Source organism: Grampus griseus (assembly GCF_964374135.1).
Source record: "Grampus griseus genome assembly, chromosome: X".
Lineage (NCBI taxonomy): Eukaryota > Metazoa > Chordata > Mammalia > Artiodactyla > Delphinidae > Grampus > Grampus griseus.
In genome coordinates, this window is record NC_138999.1 from 88,670,619 (window position 1) to 88,692,452 (window position 21,834).

Consider the following 21,834-nt stretch of genomic DNA (forward strand, 5'->3'; position numbering starts at 1 on the left):
TAAAATCAAAACCCTCTAATAAAATTGATCAAGATAAAAAGAGAAGACACAAAGTAAATGTCAGGGGTAAAAGAACAATAGTACATATTCTACAGATTTTAAAAAAGAGAATAAAAGGATAATATGAACAATTTCATACCATTAAATTTAAGAATTTAGATTAAGTGCATGAATTTATTAAAAAACAACTTACTAAAAGGGAAAAAAGAAGATATAGAAAATCTGAACAGTCCCATATCTATTAAATGAATTAAATTGCAAATGAAAATAATGCAATATATCCACTTTGGTGATGACAGCGGGAGGACCTATGAAGACCCACTTGAGAGCTAAATGAACAGAGCAGGAAAAAACTATAAAAACATTTAATGTCTCCAGAAATTGTCCTAAGGGAAAACAGCAAATGAAGAAACATTTACTTCAAAAAATCTACTAAAACTTGGTAAAAATAGCAAGGATTTCTGGCATTTGAATCAGGACCTGCTCCCTCCTTCCTTTCCATCCCTAGCTCAGCTTAAAGGAAACTCTACTCGGGACAGGCATGGCCAGGAAGGCAGGATTCCCTTTCCCCTCAGCTCCCAATCGAGGCTTATGATATCTTCACTGAGAGAGCAGGCCACCAGCATTTCTCATTCCCTCCAAATCAGAGTTGAAAGGTTAAGTTCTTGGTGAGTATGGCCAAGAGGTCATGGATTCCCTTCTTCTAACCAGTCACTACCCATAGGGCAAAGGCTCTACCCAACAGTGGCAGACCAAGAATATAGTGGCCCTGATTGCTCTCACTCCAGCTTGCTCTTAGAGCAGAGGTTCCAAGCTAGGAGAAACGAGCCAAAAAACCGAAGAGCCTACTGCCCTGCCTAGAGTAGCAACTCAGAGTCTTTGCCAAGAGAAGGAAGCAGCCCTTAAAAACAGAGGGCTCCTAAGTTCTCCCCAGAAGGACTGGCTTAATGTGAAACATAGTCTGGGGAAGATCATGCTTAAAGGTACTCTAGAAAACAATAGCTTCCCTTAATTAAGAACAACAAGTTAAATCATAGGCCAGCTGGTACACCAGAGAGAATCAGGGAAAGAGTTAGTAAAGAAGAATCTGCTGGGGGTCAGAATAAATGTCAAAGACTGGCCTCAAAAACTACTCCTGACTGAATTTAATTTGATCAGACTATTGAACATATTATGCCCCAAGGCTTTGTTGAAAACAACAGAGCACTCAGTCTATAATTAGTGGAGCCTAACAGGCCAAGTGTAATACCAAATGAAGCAGACAGTTTAATACCAAGATTAAAGAAATAGACAGTCAAAAAGAGTGTTGGTAAAAACCAATTGTAATCCTAGGATACCTGTGCATGTCCCCAAGTTTGCAACATCTGAGGAGTGACACCAGAAGGTTCACACAGTAGGGAAAATGGGCCAAGTCACAAGACAAATGAGTAAACAACAACCAAAGCAAGGAGTAGGAAAAAGGGGGAGGTGAATCAGTATCCAAAGGTGCAAAAATAAATTAAACTATACAGATTTCAACAAAAATTACAAAATATGCTGTCAAAGAAAAATTGCACTGGACAGAGTTAAATATCAAAGGAAGATGTTTTCCTTGAGATTGAACTCAGCTATAAATACAACAATGACAGCAGGGGACGTATAATCAAAAGGTAGGGAGAGGGAGTCACTAGATTAAAAATTACCAAAAGTAACTTGATTAGATATCAAGAGTGAGGGGAAGAGGAACTTAATTGAATTTCAAGTATGGGAGGATTCTTGCTAAACTGGCTTAGCAGGATTCTTGCTAGAACTGGGCTCAGAAGGATTCTTTACTAAAACTGTTCTTGACAGCCCAGTCAAAAAAACTCAAAGGAGCCCTATTAGACGCAAGAGGGAGGGGATATGGGGATATATGTATACGTATAGCTGATTCACTTTGTGATACAGCAGAAACTAACACACCATTGTAAAGCAATTATACTCAAATAAAGATGTTAAAAAAAAAAGAAGGGAGTCCTTGTCAGTACAAAGAAACAGACATATGAGACCCACACACAGGAAAGAGGGCCAAAAAAGGTATAACACATACAGAAAGAAATGGTAGAAGCGCTTCCTTATCAGTAATTACTTGAAAGGTAAATGGATTAAACTCTCTAATCAAAGAGCAGAGATTGGCAGGATGGATAAAAATCAAGATCTAACTATATGCTGTCTACAAGAGACTCACTTTAGATTCAAAAACATATATAGATTGAAAAGATAGTAAAACATATTTCATGCAAATAATAACCAAAAGATAGCTGTATATCTATAGGATTATTAAACAAAATAGACTTTAAGATAAAAAAAGTTACAAGAGACAAAGGACATTATATATTGATAAAAAGTTAAATTCATCAATAAGATGTAAAAATTATAGGCATATATGTATGAAATAACAGAAGCCCAGAATATATGGAGCAAACATGACAGAATTGAAGGGAGAAATAGGCAGTTCTAGACTAATACGTGGAGACTTCAACATCCCAGTTTTAGTAATGGATATCACATCTAGATAAAAGACCAATAAGGTTAGAGGTCTTAAACAACTCTATAACTCTATAAACTAACTAGACCTAGCAAACATGTAGAACATGACACACAACAACAGCAGAATAAACATTCTTCTTAAGTGCACACAGAACATACTCGAGGATAGGACATCATTTAGACCACAAAACAAGTCTCAATACATTTGAAAAGATTAGGGTAATACAAAGTATCTTCTCTGGCCACAATTCAATGTAAAAAGAACTCCTACAACTCAACAAGAAAACAAGCAAATTAAGAATGGTGAAAAGACTTGAATCTCCAAAGAAGATATAATAACGAGTGACCAATAAGCACATGAAAAGGTATTCAACATCATTTAACACAGAAAAATGCAAAGTAAAAGTACAGTGAGATACCACTTCACACCCACTAGGATATCTATAATAAAAAAAAAAGGAAAATAACAAGTCTTGGCAAGGATGTGGAGAATTGGAACACTTGAGCATTGCTGGTGGGAATGTAAAATAGTGAAGCTGCTATGGAAAACCTTTGGCAGTTCCTCAAAAAGTTAAACATAGAATTACCATATGACTCAGTAATTCCATTCTTAGGTATATCCCTAAGAAAATTGAAAACAAGGACACAAACATATACTTGTTCATGAATGTTCGTTGCAGCATTATTCACAACAGGTAAAAGGTGGAAACAATTCAAGTTCCCACCAAGAGATGAATGTGTAAACAAAATGTAGTATATGCATACTATTGAATATTATTCATCCATAAAATGAAGCTCTGAAGCATGCTAACAACATGGATGAATTTTCAAAACATCATACTAAATGCAATAAGCCAGACACAAAAGGACAATATTGTATGATTCCACAAATATAAAATAGACAAGTTAGTAGAGCTGGATGGTAGATTGGGGGTTACCAGGGACGGGGGGAAGGAGGGAGATGGGGAGTTATTGCTTAATGGGTACAGAGTTTCTGCTTTAATTGATGCAGTAGTTTTAGAAATAGATAGGAGTGATGGTGGCACAACATTGTAAATGTAATTAATGCCACTGATTTGTACACTTAAAATGGTTTAAATGAAAAGTTTTATTTGGTATATGTTTTACCAAAATAAAACCCCCAAACTACAGGGATGACATGATCTGAAAATCCATGGTTACTATGTTGCTTCTCTCAGTATTCAACGTGTTGATTGAATTCTTATTGGGATTCACTTTCAGCCATTAGCTCTCTTAGTTGCTTTATTTAATTTGTGTTTATTTCTTAGAGAAGACTGAAGTAAACAGTGAACGTCAGTTTTAAATGAGAATAGAATAAGATTTTACTTGAAACAAAAATCAATTCTATTTCTATTTCGCATCCATGAGCACACTGAAAATAAAATTAAGAAAAAATCCATTTAAAATAGCATCAAAAAGAATAAAATATGTTGGAATAAATTTGAAAAAAGTGCAAACTCATACTCTGAAAACTACAAAATATTTTTGAAAGAAATTTCAATACAATTTTTATCAAAATCCTACTACCATTTTGTATAAGTTGATAAACGATCCTAAAATTCATATGGAGATTAACGGGATCCCAAATAACGAAAACAGTCTTGAAAAAGACCAAAGCAGGAGAACTCACACTTTGTGATTTCAAAACTCTCTACAAAGCTACATAATCAAGACAGTGTGATACTAGCATAAGGATAGACATAAAGATCTATGGGACAGAATTGAAGATCCAAACATAAACCCATATATCGATGGTCAATTGATTTTAGATAAGAGTGCCAGAGTGCCAAGACTATTCAGTGGGGGGGCGGGTGGGACAGTGTTGACAGTGTTTTTTGTTTTTTTTTTTTGAGGTTTATTTATTTATTTTTGACGGATGGATGTCCAGTTGTTCTAACACCATTTGCTGAAAGGACTATTCTTTCTTCATTAGCACCTTTGTCAAAAATCAATTGATCATATTTGTGTGGGACTATTTCTGGACTCTTTATTCTGTTTCAGTGATCTATTATCTTTCTCTTACCAATACCACAAAATTGCATAGTGTGATTTCTCCAACTTTTTTTCATAATTGTTTTGGCTATTCTAGTTCCTTTACCTTTCCATTTAAATTTTAGAATCAACTTGTCTATTTTTATTTAAAAATTTCTTCTGGCATTTCGATTGGATTTGCATTTAATTTATAGATCAATTTAGAGAGAACTGACATCTTTACAATGTTTAGTCTTCCAACCTATGAATATAGTATGGGAATGGTCTTTTTAACAAACAGTGCTTGAAGAACAGATATCCAGAAGAATGAAGTTGGATACTTACCTCACACCATATATAAAATTTAGCTCAAAATAGACCGAAGACCTAAATGTAAAAGCTGAAACAATAAAGCTCCTAGAAGAAAACAAAGGTGTACATCTTTGTGACCTTGGACTAGGAATGGTTCTTTAGATATGATCTCTAAAGCACAAGAATCAAATGGAAAAATAGGCAAACAGGACATCATCAAAATGAAACTTTTGTGTTTCAAAGACAATCAGAAAGTGAGTAAACAACCCACTCATTTATAATAAAAAAAACCCTCCTAATCAACCGAAAACAGTAGTTAACTTCCTTAATGTGATAAATAGAACCTTAAATAATAATTAATAAAACTTCAACAACCCTGATACTTTAATGGTACAAAATGGAGGGTTTACCCCTTGATAGCATGGTGGAGACAAAGATTCCCTTCATCACTTCTAAAATAATGTGTTGTAAATCATAGCCTATACAGTAAGGTAAGAAAAAAGTTTAAGAATTGAAAAGGAAGAAATAAAGCTGTCATTATTTGCAAGCAACATGATTGTTATATACAAAATCCAAAAGAATCTACAGACATAATATGTATATTAATAAGTAAATTTAGCAAGTAGCTGGGTGCAATGTCAATATTCAACATTGAATTGTATTTCTATGTATCATTAACAAACAATTAAAAATGAAACAAAAATTTACCATTTACAATTGTGTAAGAGAATATTAAATATTTGGGAGTAAATCTAACAAAGATGTTCAAGACCTCTACACAGTAAACTACAAAATATTATTGAGAGAACTTAATGAATACTTATATAAATTAATACATAAATGTGTAAATAGACAAAAGGTGACAAACTCCTCAAATTGATGTATCCCAATGGAAATAACAATATTTACAAAACATCCAGCTATATCAAAAATAAAAAATAATCAAAGAAAACTTTGATCCTCATTCCTAATCTATTTTTCATCTCTTATCACAAGTAGCTGAGTTTGTCCATATTTCCTCAATTTGAATTTTTGAAAACAAAAATTTTATTTCACCATCTTATCCCCAACCACACTTTCAAAAAATGTTAGTCATTTTTATGTTTATTTTACTCATTTAAAAATATTTTATATTTCCTTGAACCAAAAACATCCTCAATTGTAAGCTGCATCACTTAATTTCAATACTATTTTCAGGATAAACAATATAAGGGTAAACATTCCATGTAAAATACATTCCAATTTCAGAAATGTTAAAATATGAAAAACCTGCAAGCCTTAGAACTCATAAACAGAAGTTAATTATGTTCATTCTTTGAATACAATGTTCAAACAACAGTGAATATTTTGATTTGTTTCTCTGTACCCTTTCTGTATATTATTATAATTAATATTTTTGACATTATCTATAGGGTTTCACAACACTTATTTGCTCTTTCCATTCCTTTTCTTGTCTCCAGGACAACAGGTAACTAGTACCTGAAAGACTTTATGGGACTAGAAATACTTCAACACAATTCAGTTGTTCATTATAGGAGGGCTATGTCACCAGTGAATGCCAGTCACTAATTTCCCCTCACTCTATCCCTGCCCTCTTATTTCACTCTCCCCACATCATCACATCACACATTTTTGTCTTTGTCAATCTGAGAGGTAAAAAGTGTTCTCTTCTCCTTGTGGCATTCATTTCCCTTTCTCTGTTTAACAGAAAGGGACTACAGTTTCCCTTGCGGCTACTGGCCATTGGCACAAGTTTTCTGACATATTTTCTTTCTTTCCTTTGCTCCCCAGGCATAGATCTCCTAAGTCCACTTCTTTCCTCAACATTCACTGATATTCATTTTTCCTGTGTTTTGAAAATGCATGAAATTAATACAGAGCAGGCTGTCAAGATGGGATGAATAGACTTTAAGGAGGGATTTTTCTTTTTAATATTTTTTCTTTCTTTCCCCTTTTCCCATAAAATTCTCTTATTCTGATAATCAGAAAAGTTAATAAAGATTTTTTATTTGATGAAAGAAAACATTCAAGGTAGGAAAAAAATACATTTCTTAAAGAAAATTATTTGTTTCAGTAGAAATACAACATTACCTTTATTGCACTAATTTGTACAAAGTGTGTTTGTTTGGCTACATACATAGTAAAAGTTTTCAGCGTTTTAAAATAGATGCTTCTGATCTGGAGCATGAGTATACTGTCCCCTTCACCCACACCCCACCCTAGTTCATTGGACCTTTCAACCATCCTCCTATTCAAGGGGCCACAAAGACCAGAGTTTACCATTCTCTGATTACCAGGAAGGCTCTGTACTACCGCCTCTATCCCCGCTAGGCCTGCCTGTTCTCTGCCTTTATTCACAGTGCCCAGGTGGAAGCTTCCCTGAACCCTGTCTACTCTATCCCACATGGATTATGTGGTGCAGTCTGCTGCACCTTTCACCCCCAAATTACCATTTCTATTCTGGCTATTCTGGGTCTTTTACCTCTCCATATAAACCTTAGAATAAACCTAGAGCCCTGGGAGGAGCCTAGGCTTACTGAAGTGTTGCTTCCTACCGGGCCATCTTCCCAGTGGCCTCTCAACCAGACAGGTCAGTTTCCAAGGAACTCTTACCTTCTGACCAGATTGATTAACCTAGACTGGGTACTCTCACTGGAGAAGTCTGTAGACTACCCAAAATTGCATCCAACTTCCCTCTGAGTGTGTGTGTGTGTGTGTGTGTGTGTGTGTGTGTGCGCACACGTGTGCACACATGTTATAAGCAAGGTTATATGCACTTTTGTAGGGAGGTCGTTCTAGTCAAAATATGTCTGTATGAGGTCCATGGAGGTTATATAACATGCTTAAGTTCACACAGTTAAATGAAGAGTCAGATCTGGTATTTATATCCAGGTTGTTGGACTACATGGCATGTGGTCCTAGACATTAAGTTCTGTTGCCTCCCAAATGGTGTTTCTTAAGATCCTGTTATGTTTTCACTTCTCTGTTTACAGTGTATCAAACAGTACCATCTGGATATCCCATAGACACCTCAAACTCAATCCATCCAAATATGATCTTGCCATCTTCCCCTTGCCCTTATAACTTTCCTTACCTGATTCCTCCTCCTTTTCTCATGAACCCTATGGTGATTGGTGCCAACATACAAACAATACCTTCTCTCTTATCCCATACAATCAATCAACCCACAAGTCCTAGAGAATGTAACACTTGGGTGGATATGATTCCATTTGTGTATAATTTTTTAAAAGTAATATTAAAAAGCATTTTTTTAAAAGAAAAATTTTAGTTCACAACAAAATTGAGAGGAAGGTACAGAGATTTCCCATATACCCCTTGAATAGCCCCCATCTTTATCAACATTACTCAACAGAATGGTATATTTGTTACAATTCATGAACCTAAATCAACACGTCAAAATTACCCAAAGCCCATAGTTTATCTTAGGGTTCACTCTTGGTGTTGTGCATTTTATGGGTTCAGAAAAGTGTACAACATCTATCATTAGAGTATCATACAGAGTATTTTCACTGCCCTAGAAATCCTCTGTGCTTCACCTATTCGTACCCACCCCCAGCCCTTGGCAACCACTGATTTTTTTACTGTCTCCATAGTTTTGTCTTTTCCAAAATGTCATGTATATAGTTGGAATCATATAGTATGTAGCCTTTTCAGATTGGCTTTCTTTCACTTAGTAATATGCATTTAAATTTCCTCCATGTCTTCATGGCTTGATAGCTCATTCCTTTTCAGCGCTGAAAAATATTCCACTGTCTGGATGTACCACAGTTTATTTATCCATTCATCTAGTAAAAGTCATCTTGGTTGCTTCCAGGTTTTGGCAATTATGAAAAAAACTTCTACAAACATCTGTGTGCAGGTTTTTGTGTGGACATAAGTTTTTAACTCCTTTGGGTACATATTAAGGAGCATGATTGCTGGATCATATGGTAAGAGGATGTTTACTTTTGTAAGAAATTGCCAGTCTTCCAAAGTGGTTAAACCACTTTTCAGCCCCACCAGCAATGAATGAGAGTTCCTGTTGCTCCACTTCCTTGCCAGCATTTGGTGTTGTCAGTGTTCTGGATTTTGATCATTCTAATAAATGTGTAGTGTATCTCATTGTTGTTTTAATTTGCATTTCCATGATGACATATGATGTGGAGCATCTTTTCATATGCTTACTTCCCATCTGTATCTCTTCTTTGGTGAGGTATCTGTTAAAGTCTTTGGCCCATTTTTTAATCAGGTTTTTTGTTTTCTTATTGTTGAATTTTAAGTGTTCTTTGTATATTTTGGATAATGGTCCCTTCTCAGATGTGTCTTCTGCAAATGTTCTCTCCCAGTCTGTGGCTTGTCTTCTCATTCCCTTGAATTGTTTTTTTCAGAGCAGAAGATTTTCATCTTAATTAACTCCATCTAGTCAAGTATTTCTTCCATGTATCATGGTTTTGATGTCGTATCTAAAAAGTCATTGCCATGCCCAAGGTCACCTAGGTTTTCTCCTATGTAACCTTCTAGTAGTTTGATAATTTTGCATTTTACATTTAGATCTGTGATCCATTTTAAGTTAATTTTTATGAAGGGTGTAAGGTCTGTGTCTACAGTCATTCTTTTGCATGTAGATGTCCAGTTGTTCCAGCACCATTTATTGAAAAAACCATCTTTGCTCTATTGTATTGCCTTTGCTCCTTTCTCAAAGGTCAGTTGACTCTATTTATGTGGGTCTATTTCTGAGCTCTCTATTCTGTTCCATTGATCTATTCTTCTATTCTTTTGCAAATACCACACTATCACTATTACTGTAGATTTATGGAAAGTCTTGCATTTGGGTTGTAGTGCCAGTCCTCTAATTTCATCGCTCTTCAGTATTGTGGTGGCTATTCTGGGTCTTTTACCTCTCCATGTAAACCTTAGAATATTTTGTGATGTCCACCAAATAACTTGCTGGGATTTTGATTGGGATCTAACTTTTTGCTGTACGTGGGCCTCTCACTGTTGTGGCCTCTCCCGTTGCGGAGCACAGGCTCCAGACGCGCAGGCTCAGTGGCCATGGCTCACGGGCCCAGCCGCTCCGTGGCATGTGGGATCCTCCCGGACCGGGGCACGAACCCGTGTCCCCTGCCTTGGCAGGCGGACTCTCAACCACTGCGCCACCAGGGAAGCCCTGGGATCTAACTTTTTAATATGCCTCTAGAACTACTTTTTCTATCCAACTCTTCTACCACTACACACATTTAAGCTACCACCATGTTTCCCGTCTAAATAAATAATGCCAACATACTTTGAACGTGGGTATTCAGAAACGTGGGTATTATCCTTTCCTTTTATTCCCTCACTTCCCTCAATCTCATCAATTCCTTGAGAGTTCAACCTTCTAATTGTCTTTTGCCTCTGCCTACTTTTTCCCAAACCTACTGCCTGTTATTGCCATGGTTCAGGTTCAAGATACCCAGTTATATTTTTCCTGGAATACCGTGAAAGTTTACTTGCTGGCATTCCTACATCATATATTGTTCCTGTTTAATGGATTCATTTTTTTCAAGTATGAAATCTTATAAAATCACTGCTATTTAGTATCTTATTTCTTCTTCCTCCCATAGTCCTGTGAGATAGGTACTTTTGGAGAAATGTTCTTTAAGAGGATGATGTAGTGGGGTAGAAACCACTACCTTCTCCAGGTAAAAAGGAACTTTGAGTTACTTATTTACATGTAAGTTCTTAGCAGCTCGCAGCCTTGTTACCATGGAATGCTGAGAGGATAGACAATAAGCGCACCTTTGGATTATTTAGAAGATAGGAATCCAAGATCTTATGTGGGACAACTACTGTGAAAAATGAAAATTATGCATAAATTCCTTTATATAAATTTATTTCAATTCAAATTACAAGGAATCTGTTTTGGAACTTGAAAATGTTGCTCAAAAATTCCTCTGAATTATAAATACACATACACAAATTACAAATACACATACACATACAAATACACATACACATACAAATACACAAATTGATGAAAACAAATAATAAAAGCAAACTGTACTGCCAGTTAAATTAACAATAAATTTTAAAAAAGTGACTGCCCAAGAATAAAGAAATAGCTAAGGAATAGCATTTGAAAGTTGACACAGATCTAGAAACACCTTGGCTTTTAGAATGGAATAAAGATAGCCTTTCAAATACATATGGTCCTCAGTCCCATACTTCTCAGCCTGAAGAACAGAAGTTCACTGCCATTCTCATCCTCATCAGGGGGTGTCATTAAGTGAACCTACATATATGCATTATATAGTATGGCCATTAAAATGTGAATGTGTAGAAGCTGATAAACTGGTCTCATCAATTCATAAGAAGGACACACGGAATGATAAGTAGATTGGGAGCTAGAATCCCAGCCTTGACACACTCCAGTGTTAAAAAGTATTACATAAAAACTTTGAACCTCAGTTTCTTTATCTGTAAAATTAGCATAATATCTATAACATAGTTTTAAGTTCATGGATCTAAATGTAGAAAACACTAACGCAAAGCACTTTATTTCTAACATTGAGATAGGTTTAAGAGGACACAACTGACCTGTTGGAAATGGTGTTCTGGCTAAGTAGGTAAAACCCATTGACATGAGCATATTTAGAGAATGATTATGGACTAAAATGTGAAGGTCAAAAACAGCTTAGAGAAAGTGGCAGTCTTCAAGAGCTGGGGTAGTCTGAGAAGACTACAGATCAAAAAGGTTTTTAACACATTCCTGATGATGTGAGGGGAATAGACAGTCTTATGCATTGCTGATGCTACTGTAAATCGGTACAAACTCTTAGGAGCAAAATTTGGAAATATTTCTAATAATTAAAATGCATATAATTTTGTATTGAAGTGAAATTCACATAAAATAAAATTAACTATTTTAAGTGTACAATTCAGTGGCATTTAGTATACTCACAAAGTTGTACAACTGTTACTTCTATCTAGTTCCCAAACATTTTCATTACTCCCAAAGGACACCCTGTACCCATTAGACAGTTACTCCCCATTCCGCCCTGTCCCCAGCCCTGGCAACAACTAATTTGTTTTTTGTCTTTATGTATTTACATATTTTGACATTTCATACAAATGGCATCATACAATATGTGACCTTTTATGTTTGGCTTCTTTCACTTGGCATATTGTTTTCAAGATTCATCCACGTTGTAGAATGTATCAGTACTTCATTCCTTTTTAGGACTGAGTAATAGTCCATTGTATGGGCATAACACATTTTGTTTATCAACTCATCATTTGATGGATATCTGGGTTGTTTCCACCTTTAGGCTATTGTGAATAGTGTTGTTATGAACATTTCTATACAGCAGTTTGAGTACCTATTTTAAATTCTTTGGGGTTCATTTCTAGGAGTGGAATTATTGGATCATACAGTAATTCTGTTTAACTTTTTGAAGAACTGGCAAACTTTTTTTCTACAGGGGCTGTAACATTTTACATTCCCACCTGCAATCTATAAGGATTACAATTTCTTCATGTCCTTACCAACACTTGCTATTTTCAGTTTTACAGATTAGAGCCATCCTAGTGGGTGTAAGTGGTATCTCATTGTGGTTTTGATTTCCATTTCCCTAATGACTAATAATGTTGAACATATTTTAATGTTACTTTTGATCAACTGTATATCTTTTTTGGAGAAAAGTCTACAATAAAGTCCTTTGCTAATTTTTTAATTGAGTTGTTTGTCTTTTTGTTGTTGAGTTGCAGGAGTTCTTTATATATTCTAGATACTAGACCCTTATCAGATATATGATTTATAAATATTTCTTCCATTCTGTAAGTTGCCTTTTCACTTTCTTGGTAGTGTCCTTTGATGCACAAATGTTTTTAATTTTGATGATGTCTAATTTATCTATTTTTTTTTTGCTCATGCTTTTGGTGTAATTTTTAAGAATCCATTGCCAAATACAAGGTTATGAAGATTTGCTCCTACATTTTGTTCCAAAAGTTTTATGATTTTAACTCCTATATTTAGGTCTGTAATCCAGTTTGAGTTTACTTTTTGGATATAATGTGAGTTGGGGTCTAACTTCCCTCTTGTGCATGTGGATATTCAGTTGTTTCATCACCACTTGTGGAACAGCTTATTCTTTCTCCAATTGAATGGACTTATCACCCTTGTCAAAAATCAATTGACCATAGACATATTTCTGGACTCTCAGTTCTATTCCATTTATCTATATATTTATCCTTATGACAGTACTACACTCTTCTGATTACTATAAATTTGTAGGGTTTTGAAATAAGAAAGTGTGAGTATTTTTACTTTGTTTTTGTGCCCAAGGTTTCTTTTTTACTATTTGGGATTTCTTGCGATTCCATATGAATTTTACTATTAGCTTTTCCATTTCTGGAAAATCCATTTCTGGATTGTTCTTGTTTTGATATGAATCACATTGAATCTGTAGATTGCTTTGGGAATTATTGCCACTTTAACAATATTAGGTCTTCTAATTCATGAGCATGGGGTATCTTTCCATTTACTTAGGTCTTATTTAATTACTTTCAGTAGTTTTTTAATTTTCAGTGTACATATATTGAACTTCCTTGGTTAAATTTATTCCTAAGTATTCTGGTCTTTTTCATGCTTTTGTACATAGAATTGTTCTCTTAATTTCATTTTTGGATTGCTCATTGCTAGTATATAGAAATACAACAGAATTTGGATGGCTGATCTTGTGTCTTGCAATTTGACAAGTTCATCTATTAGCTCCAGTAGCCTTCTTGTATATTCTTTTGGATTTACTATATATAGTATCACACCACCTGCAAATAAAGATACTTCTTTTTCAATTTGGATTTGATTAATGTCTTTTTCTTGCTTAATTTCTCTGGCTAGAACTTTCAGTACAATATTGATGAAAGCAGGCATCCTTGTCTTATTCCTGATCTTACATGGAAAGATTTCAATCTTTCACTGTTGAGTATTATTTAGCATTGAGTTTCTCATAAATGCCCTTTATCATGTAAGACAATCCTCTTATATTCTTAGTTTGTTGAGTGTTTCTATTATGAAACAGTGTTGGAGTTTGTCAAATGCTTTCTTTTGCATAACTTGAGATGATGTGGTTTTTCTCCTTTCTTATATTAATGTAATATATATTACATTAATTGATTTTCATATATTGAATCACCCTTTCGTTTTGTGCATAAATCCCAATTCATCATGATGTAAAATCCTTTCAATATTCTGCTGGCTTAGTTTGTTAGCATTTTGTTGAGGATTTTTGCATCAATATTCATCAGGACTTTTGAGGTGAGGTATATGTTTCTGGCATACACTATGGTAAATAAACAAACAAGTAAAATTATGCACATACCATATGACCCAGCACTTCCACTGCTTTAATTTACCTAGATATATATACACACATGCTCAGAAATGCATAGATGGATTTTTATTGTGGAACTGTTTGTAAGGGTCAAAATGTTGGAAATAGCCCAAGTCATCAAAAGGGAAAGGTCAAATAAACTATCCTCAAAGAAAACCGCATAGTCATTAAAAAGAATGAGATTCTTTATTGAAGCATCTCCAGGAATATTGTTAAGTAAAAAACAGTAGGACAGTAAATGTAATTTTATAACTTTTAGTTAAAATGTATAACAGAAATATATAAATTTCTATATGGATAGCTGTCAAGCTGTTAAGTGTTTAATTGTGGGGAGGGGTTTGAAATTGTGTTAAGGTGTAGTTAAAGCAGTATATTAAGATGAACTAGGCTATCTCAGTGACTTTAAAATGGTTTATTACTCCTTCATGTCAGTTCAGTGAGAGTTATTGGCTCTACAGCATGGCTCTGCTCCATGGATTATTTGGGTATCTAGCCTGCATTCATCTCACAGTTATGTGTTCCAGATGGCACACATGGTTTCCAAGGTTACTGAAAGGAGTGTGGAGAGGTCACCCCGCAGTGTTTATAAGCCTTAGATGTGTCTTATATTACATTTGATGGCCCCAACATATGTGCAAGGGAGGCTGGGAAATGTAAAAGGACACGAAATTTTTGTTTTTTTGGCCCCGCTGCCCAACTTGCTGGATCTTAGTTCCCTGACAAGGGATTTAACCCACGCCCTCTGCAGTGAAAGTGCAGAGTCCTAACCACTGGACAGCCAGGGAATTCCCAGAACACGTACTTTTTGATCAAGCAATCTTACTTTCCAGAATCTATTCTATAGAAATAAAAGCACTAGTAAATTGAATATCTGTACAAGCATGCTCATTGCAGACAGCAATTCTTTTAGTGGGCAAAATATAGAAATAGTTTGAACGTTAATTAACAGGGGAATGGTTTGAATAACGTAAGTTATAGTCATACTAGAGAAAGTAGATTCATTTACGTTTGTATTTACTGACCTTTGGAAAGTCCTATAAGACTTCCAAGCTGAAATAAAGAGACACAAGGTAAATGCGTAACTCAAAGTCATATGAAGACATAAACAACAATGGTAAAGGTAGCTAAATAGCTAAATTAAAAAGCAAGCAGTTTTGCATATTTGGTTTATAACTCCTCTTTTTCTTCTATATGACTTAAAAGACAAATGCATAAAACAATAATTGTAAAGTTATGTTAATATGCGCACTCACCATAGACCCTGTTTCAGGTGAGCTGTGCAGAAGGAGTCTTCTTATAATCAGAGAGCCTACTGGTTTATAATTCATAATTAAGAGCTGCTGAAAGTCATAATGTAACGTCATAATATTTAGTTAAAATGCAAAACAGAAATATATAAATTTCTAGATGGATATCCATAAAACTGATAAGTGTTTAATTGTGGGAAGGAGGTTGAAATTGGATGTGTGGTTAAAGCAGTATATTAAGATGAACTAGGTAATTCATTATTTGTGACAATAGCAACATAAAGATATATAATGTCTTTATTTAACAATTATTCCTGGAGAGGCTTCAATATAAGAATCTCATTCTTTTTAACTACCATGTAGTTTTCTTGGTATGGCTAGACCACAGTTTATTTGACCTTTCCCTTTTGATGACTTAGGCTATTTCCAATATTTTGGCTCTTACAATGTCACAATAAACATCCATCTAGGCATTCTGTGCACATGTGTACATATATCTCTATTGTAATACAAAGCAGTGGAATTCTGGTTAATATGGTATGTGCATATTTTTATGGGTTTATTTATGTTTTTCCTTTCCCTTTGTAAAAGCTATTGAGGTATTAGAGATATTTTCCTGTTATCTGTTATGATATTGCAAATATTTTTTTCCCAGGCTATTTCTTGTTTTTGGATATTTAATATTTTTTTCCTTTACAACTTCTGGATTTTCTTTCATGTTTAAGAAGATAATCACATTACAAGACTATATAGTTTTTTTCTTAATTTTCATTGCAATATTCTATTTCTGTTTTACACATTTTCATCTTTAATCCACCTGGGATGTATCTTTGTGTATGTGGCTAGTAGGAATCTATGTTCATTTTCTTATGATTGGATAGTCCATGTACTTGATTCTTAGGTTAAAAAACCTCCTTGAAAATGTGTAAAATCTTTAAATAAAAATGCTTATAGCTAAATATTTGCTCACTGCTGTGATTATTTCCTTAGGACAAAGTTTAAGCAGTAGAATTTGGGAGTCATGGAGTATGCAGAGTATAGAGCTTTTGGTATTTATTGTGAATAGAAGCAAAAAAAATGAATATAGCAATTTACTCTTTCATTGAGTATGAAAATGCCTACATCCTCAATAAAACTGAGTATTGTAAGTAAACATTTGTCTATTTGATAGGTAGATAACAACTTGTTTTATTTTATTCATTTTTCATTTGTCTTTTTGCCTTCTACTAAGGTTGGATAATGCTTATTCTCCACATAGATTTACTTGATGAGTACCCTCAATTTTCAGGCTATGGTACCAACCATTTTGACTTTCAGGAGCCCTTAATTACGAATTGTAAACAATTAGGCTCTTTGGTTATAAGAAGACTCCTTCTGCACTGCTCAGCTGAAACAGGGTCTATAATGAGGATTTTTGAAGCAGTTTTGAAGAACATAATTTCATGGGAACCCCAAAATGAAGATTCCAAGGCTATATGCACAGAAATTCTGACTTTGTAAGAGTATGTGTGTGTATGGGGAGCTATTTGTCATAAATTTGTATTTGTAATAAGCACTCTAGAAGATTATAATGTCAGGAGCTGACTTTTTGAGAGACATCAATTAATTATACAAGGTTATATATAATAGTTTTATAGACTGAATTTAGGGAATAATTCCTTTCTTATTGGGTTCTTTTTGAAAATGTAAGTTACAGTTTCTAGAGAAATAGATTATTTCCAATTTTATGCAATCAGAAGTAAAACTGGGCCAAGAACACTAGAATTCTAATTAAGTAAACATTTATTAAGTACCCACTATGCGTAAGTCACAGCAGTAATCAATAGAAATATAATGAAACGATAAAATATAATGAAATATTATAGTCTTTACTTTGAAATGGAAAATGCAAAGTCCAGTTAAGAAATAATGCTTAAGTATACATATATACATATACATAAAACAATATATGTACATATATACACTAAAAGGTATAAATACATATATTTCTATATATGTGTATATGTTTATATATATAATATGTGTTATACATATATGAGTCTTACAAAGAATTCTTACACATGTTTCAGGATTGGAAGGGATGGAGAGAAGGGGATTGTTTCCCTAGATCTATTTCCTACATTACTTTTTGCAATTTACACATGTCTCCTGAGAGTCTTCTGAACCAGTAGGGCAGGCCTGACAGGAGCCTTCAGGGAGGAATCATCCCACAAGAGCAAGAAGACAAAACCTCAGTTCTTAGACTTCAAGCAGCAACTCTGACTATAGCGTGACATCCTTTGCTCAAATTTGAACCCTGGTCCAACCCCCAAAATGGACTCATCATGTCTGACTCCTATGGAGGAAGTGTCCTGTGGCTGAAAATGGAAGGGGCTGTTTTACTAAAAACTCTGTTAAACACTGTGGCCCAAGCAATCCTGGAACAGTCCCCACCTCTGTTAAGCATCACTATAAAGCAGAGAGAAGCTTTAGAAGACAGAGTGGGGATTCAACGCACTGGGGACTCCAGGAAACTCAACGGGGCTTTGGCACTCAAGGACTCCACTGCACCACCAGCAGCAGGGCTAGCAGAGAGCAAAGGGCCCAGCAGAAAAGGCAGCAGTGCCCAGCAGGCCTGGCAGGACCCAGGGGAGCCAGGGGTGGGGCTCAACAGCAGAGGCCTGGCATGGAAGTCCCCACCTCCCTGCCTATTGGACTTGTTCCTGAGCACTGGTTGAGTCATGCCAGGACAATCCCTCCCTCAAAACTGATGTTCTGTAGTGGGTTGGGGTTCTGTATGCATAGGTGGGAACAAGAGCCCACCAAGCACAGCTCAGTCACCTCATTTCTTCCCCACAGCAGCCCTGTGAGGCAAATGTTTTCCCATGAAAAGACTGAGTCTTAAGCAAGTGTATCTACACTAATTGCCAGTTTTATTTCTCTGGCTAAGAGATCCAGAGATAATTTGAAGTTTACATTTCTTTCTTATAGTTCTGTTATTAAGAGTTTATTAAGTGTTTCATTGCCCTTCAAAGGTGATTGACAAGTTCTTTTATTGTGTCTGTTTATTTTAGTTTTTTCGTGACACAAGTAATACACACATATACACACATTTATATTATTCATTATTTTGGAAAATGAGAAGATGCAGATAGGCAAAAAATAAAATAAAATACAGATCACAGAGATTCACTGTTAACCTTTTGGTGTATAATAATTCAGACATTTTTTTGCATTATGACATGTATAAATGTACCTATAAGATATATATAGATAGACATATCTATATATATCCTTTTGCAACATATTATTTTCACTTTACAATATACAATGAGCATCTTCCCATGCAAACGAATGAAACAACCCTATTAAATGAGTGAGATTGGGTTAAAGGATGAAATGGTAACGAGTCATATGTAAATCAAAGGAACACTGAAGGATTGGAATAAAATAGTAGCAAATATTTAGCAAGAAAACGCAGACAAAGGGAACCAATGTTGCAGTATTAATAACAGAAAATAGTTGAATTCAGGGGAGAAATGCATTAAATGGGATAAGGACGGTCCCGAGAATGCCTATGGTTAGAATGCAGAGCCCTAAATTTCTTTCTCAGACCCCTTATCTCTTCCAAACACCTTTCCATCTCGTCTCCCTCTCTTGTCTTTTCTTCATCCTTAAAATGCCTATAGTCTATGTCCTCTTTAAATTCCTCGAGAGACTGAAGCAACCTTTGCCTAAAATTCCCTTCTGTTTGCTGGCGTTCGAATTCTCCATAGGGGCGTTCTTCCTCCCTCTTTGGCACGCTGCACTTGGGCTTTCCTTCATTTTCTTTGCAGGATTTTTGCATGCTGTTGCGGTTTCCTGCTTAAGGCCAGGGAGAAAATGTAGAGTAAGATTGCTTCATTTCTTTTCATTCAAGATTGTCAGTTTCTCTCTGAAGCTAGATAGTCGCCTAATCTCCCACCCCTGCTTCACTGGTCCAGCCCTCCGAAGTTCGAGATGCACCCCTCCCTCCCCTACCCCTTCTCCGCCCCCTTTCCCCTCCCTCAGCAGCCCACCATTTCTCCAGCAGACGAGGCTAATGGCCTCTCTGATGGGCGGCAGGAGGGGAGCGAGACAGGGAGTTGAGCTGTGGGGCCGCTACAAATTTTACCCAGCTCTTGCCCTTCCCAACTCTCACCCTCAGAGACCCCCGTCTGAGTGCTCCCCTCCCTGAGACGATTCGGGATAGTTTCCTCCTCTTTTACTTGCCTGGAGATGTCTGTGAACACAGACTCTCAGACCTGCAGACAGAAAGGAAGGGGCGGGAAGGAGGGAGTTCTCTGTGGATCGACCAGCGCCAGAGACAAGACACACGTTATTATCTTGAATCTAGGATCCTCATCACCGTGTCGCCCCAAATTTCCCACCTCCTGTTTCCCCTCCTGTTCTTATCCCTTCCTACCGAATCTCTGCCCCCAACCCCCCCCCAACCCTCAGGCCTAGTCCCGCAAGGGCCCTGTCCCCACCCCTCCCTCCCCACTCCTCCACATCCCTCTCGCAGGCTAGCATTGAATGAGGCGAACTGTTTTCAAATTATCTCTAAATTTCTCTGTCTCCACATCAGGATTCCAGCCTTTCTCCACGCACCAGCCCACACCTCATTTCCTCCAGCGGAGTTGGGAAAAGAGAAGGATAAAGGGAAATCTTGCTAGTCTGAGAGAAGCTGAATATTTCTAAACTACACTAAACCTCTGATGTCTCTCAGGAGACTTCCACCTACTCCAGCCCCACCCCCCTTCAAAAATATAATTATCTCCGACGAGTTTGCACGGGTTTGGAGAAAGCAATCCTAGACATATTCCAGGCACTAGATTCAGTCACTACCACCCCAAGAGTCCCAGTGGTTCCCTCACACCAACCTTCTGGGATTTAAAGAATTTACGTCCTCTTTCTCTTGGCCACAAGCACGAACGCCTGCAGGGCAGTAAGGAGCTGGTACCCAGAGGAGAAAGAAGCCCGGGAATATGAGGACTTCACATCAGCTCCTGATCACGTGAGGATTATGTCATCCTCCAACTCTGGTCCCCACTTTCCCCTCCCACCAACTGTGCTGCAGAAATGGAACGGCTTACCAACCACCCACCACCCCCCACCAGGCCCTGTCACTCATTTTTGTCATTGCTAATTCCAGAGGTCAAAAGTGGCCCCTTCTCCCTGTAGTTGGAATTTGCCTTTCTCTGATTACCAGAGAAGGGCTGCATTTTCCCATAGTCATATTAACAATTTTTTAATGGTTGTGTGGAGAGAGAGGATTATTCATCCTCTTTTAAAATACAAGAACAGAAAGGGAGCAGTCTTCCCTCCACCCACCCTCTCCCCAGTCACTAATAGCCACCATTTTCCTTGCACTTCAGTTCTTGCAACCAAATTGGAGGGAGTGAGGTAAATTAAGGAAGGAAGTAATGACTGGGATTGTGGTTTTCACTTTCATTCTGATAATTTCCTATTCTTTTCCCCCATAAACATATTATATTCTTTTAATAATCAGAAATATGGTAACAGTACGTACATTTGGAAAAAAGATTCAAGATAGGAGGATAAAAAGATCCAGCCACCTGTTTCTGTTGCTGAGTCATAAGATAAATATAGACCCTCCAAGCAGACACATTTTTGTAAGTTTAGGATGTACAGGGCAACTGGAAGCTACCTTTTTGAGGCACTCCTGAGCATGTGAGGCCTTTTCATTAGGTGAGCTTCTGAGTCCATAATCCTACATACCTAGATTTTCAGATATCAAAAGTCAGTCATAAAATTCTACTGCTTCGATCTCAGTATCATGCCCTCTGTCTCCCAGTTTGTACCATACCCTTGTATCTCCCTCAATACTGTGTTTAAAAGATCCCACCTTTCCTCAACACTCTTATTTAGAATCCAATAGTTTTTCGTTTCTCCCACACATCTCTATCCTATTTATGTTTCCTTAGACCTTACTCAGCCACACTGGGGAATTAGAAGCACTAACAGAAATTGGCCCCATTTAGTCACTTATCACACAAAACTTTTTGTTGCTAAGGCTTTTGGTACTAATCTAAGTGAATCTGTTGTTGATTGGTTAGCTTGAAATATATGCAACAGAAAGAAGGATATGTTCTTTCTTTTAACTTTTTTTTTTAATTTTTTTTTTTTGACTGCACTGTGCAGCTTGTAGAATTTTAGTTCCCTGACCAGGGATTGAACCCGGGCCCTCTCAGGCAGTGAGAGCACGGACCACCAGGGAATTCCCAGGGATGTGTTCTTAGTATTTGTTTTTAGGAAAACAGTGGCTCATTATAAATGCAAAGTTGCCACTAACAACTTTGAAGTAAATGGTTCCAGAAAATATTTAAGAAGAGAAAGAGAAGAGATCTTAAAAAGAGTAAGGCATTGTTATCATGGTTATTAAG

General features: G+C 36.3%; 1 protein-coding gene across 1 annotated transcript; it reads right to left on the minus strand.

The window, feature by feature from the left end:
• Nucleotides 1–18,953: 18,953 nt before the first annotated feature.
• On the minus strand, nucleotides 18,954–20,386 carry TCEAL7 (transcription elongation factor A like 7; the record flags this gene model as incomplete). The annotated part of the gene is made up of 2 exons (XM_082681626.1): nucleotides 20,311–20,386; nucleotides 18,954–19,273 (listed from the first exon to the last, which is right to left on the minus strand). Exon 2 carries the CDS (start codon nucleotides 19,254–19,256, stop codon nucleotides 18,954–18,956), a length of 303 nt encoding a protein of 100 aa, XP_082537752.1. The 5' UTR covers nucleotides 19,257–19,273; nucleotides 20,311–20,386.
• Between the last annotated feature and the right edge of the window lie 1,448 nt (nucleotides 20,387–21,834).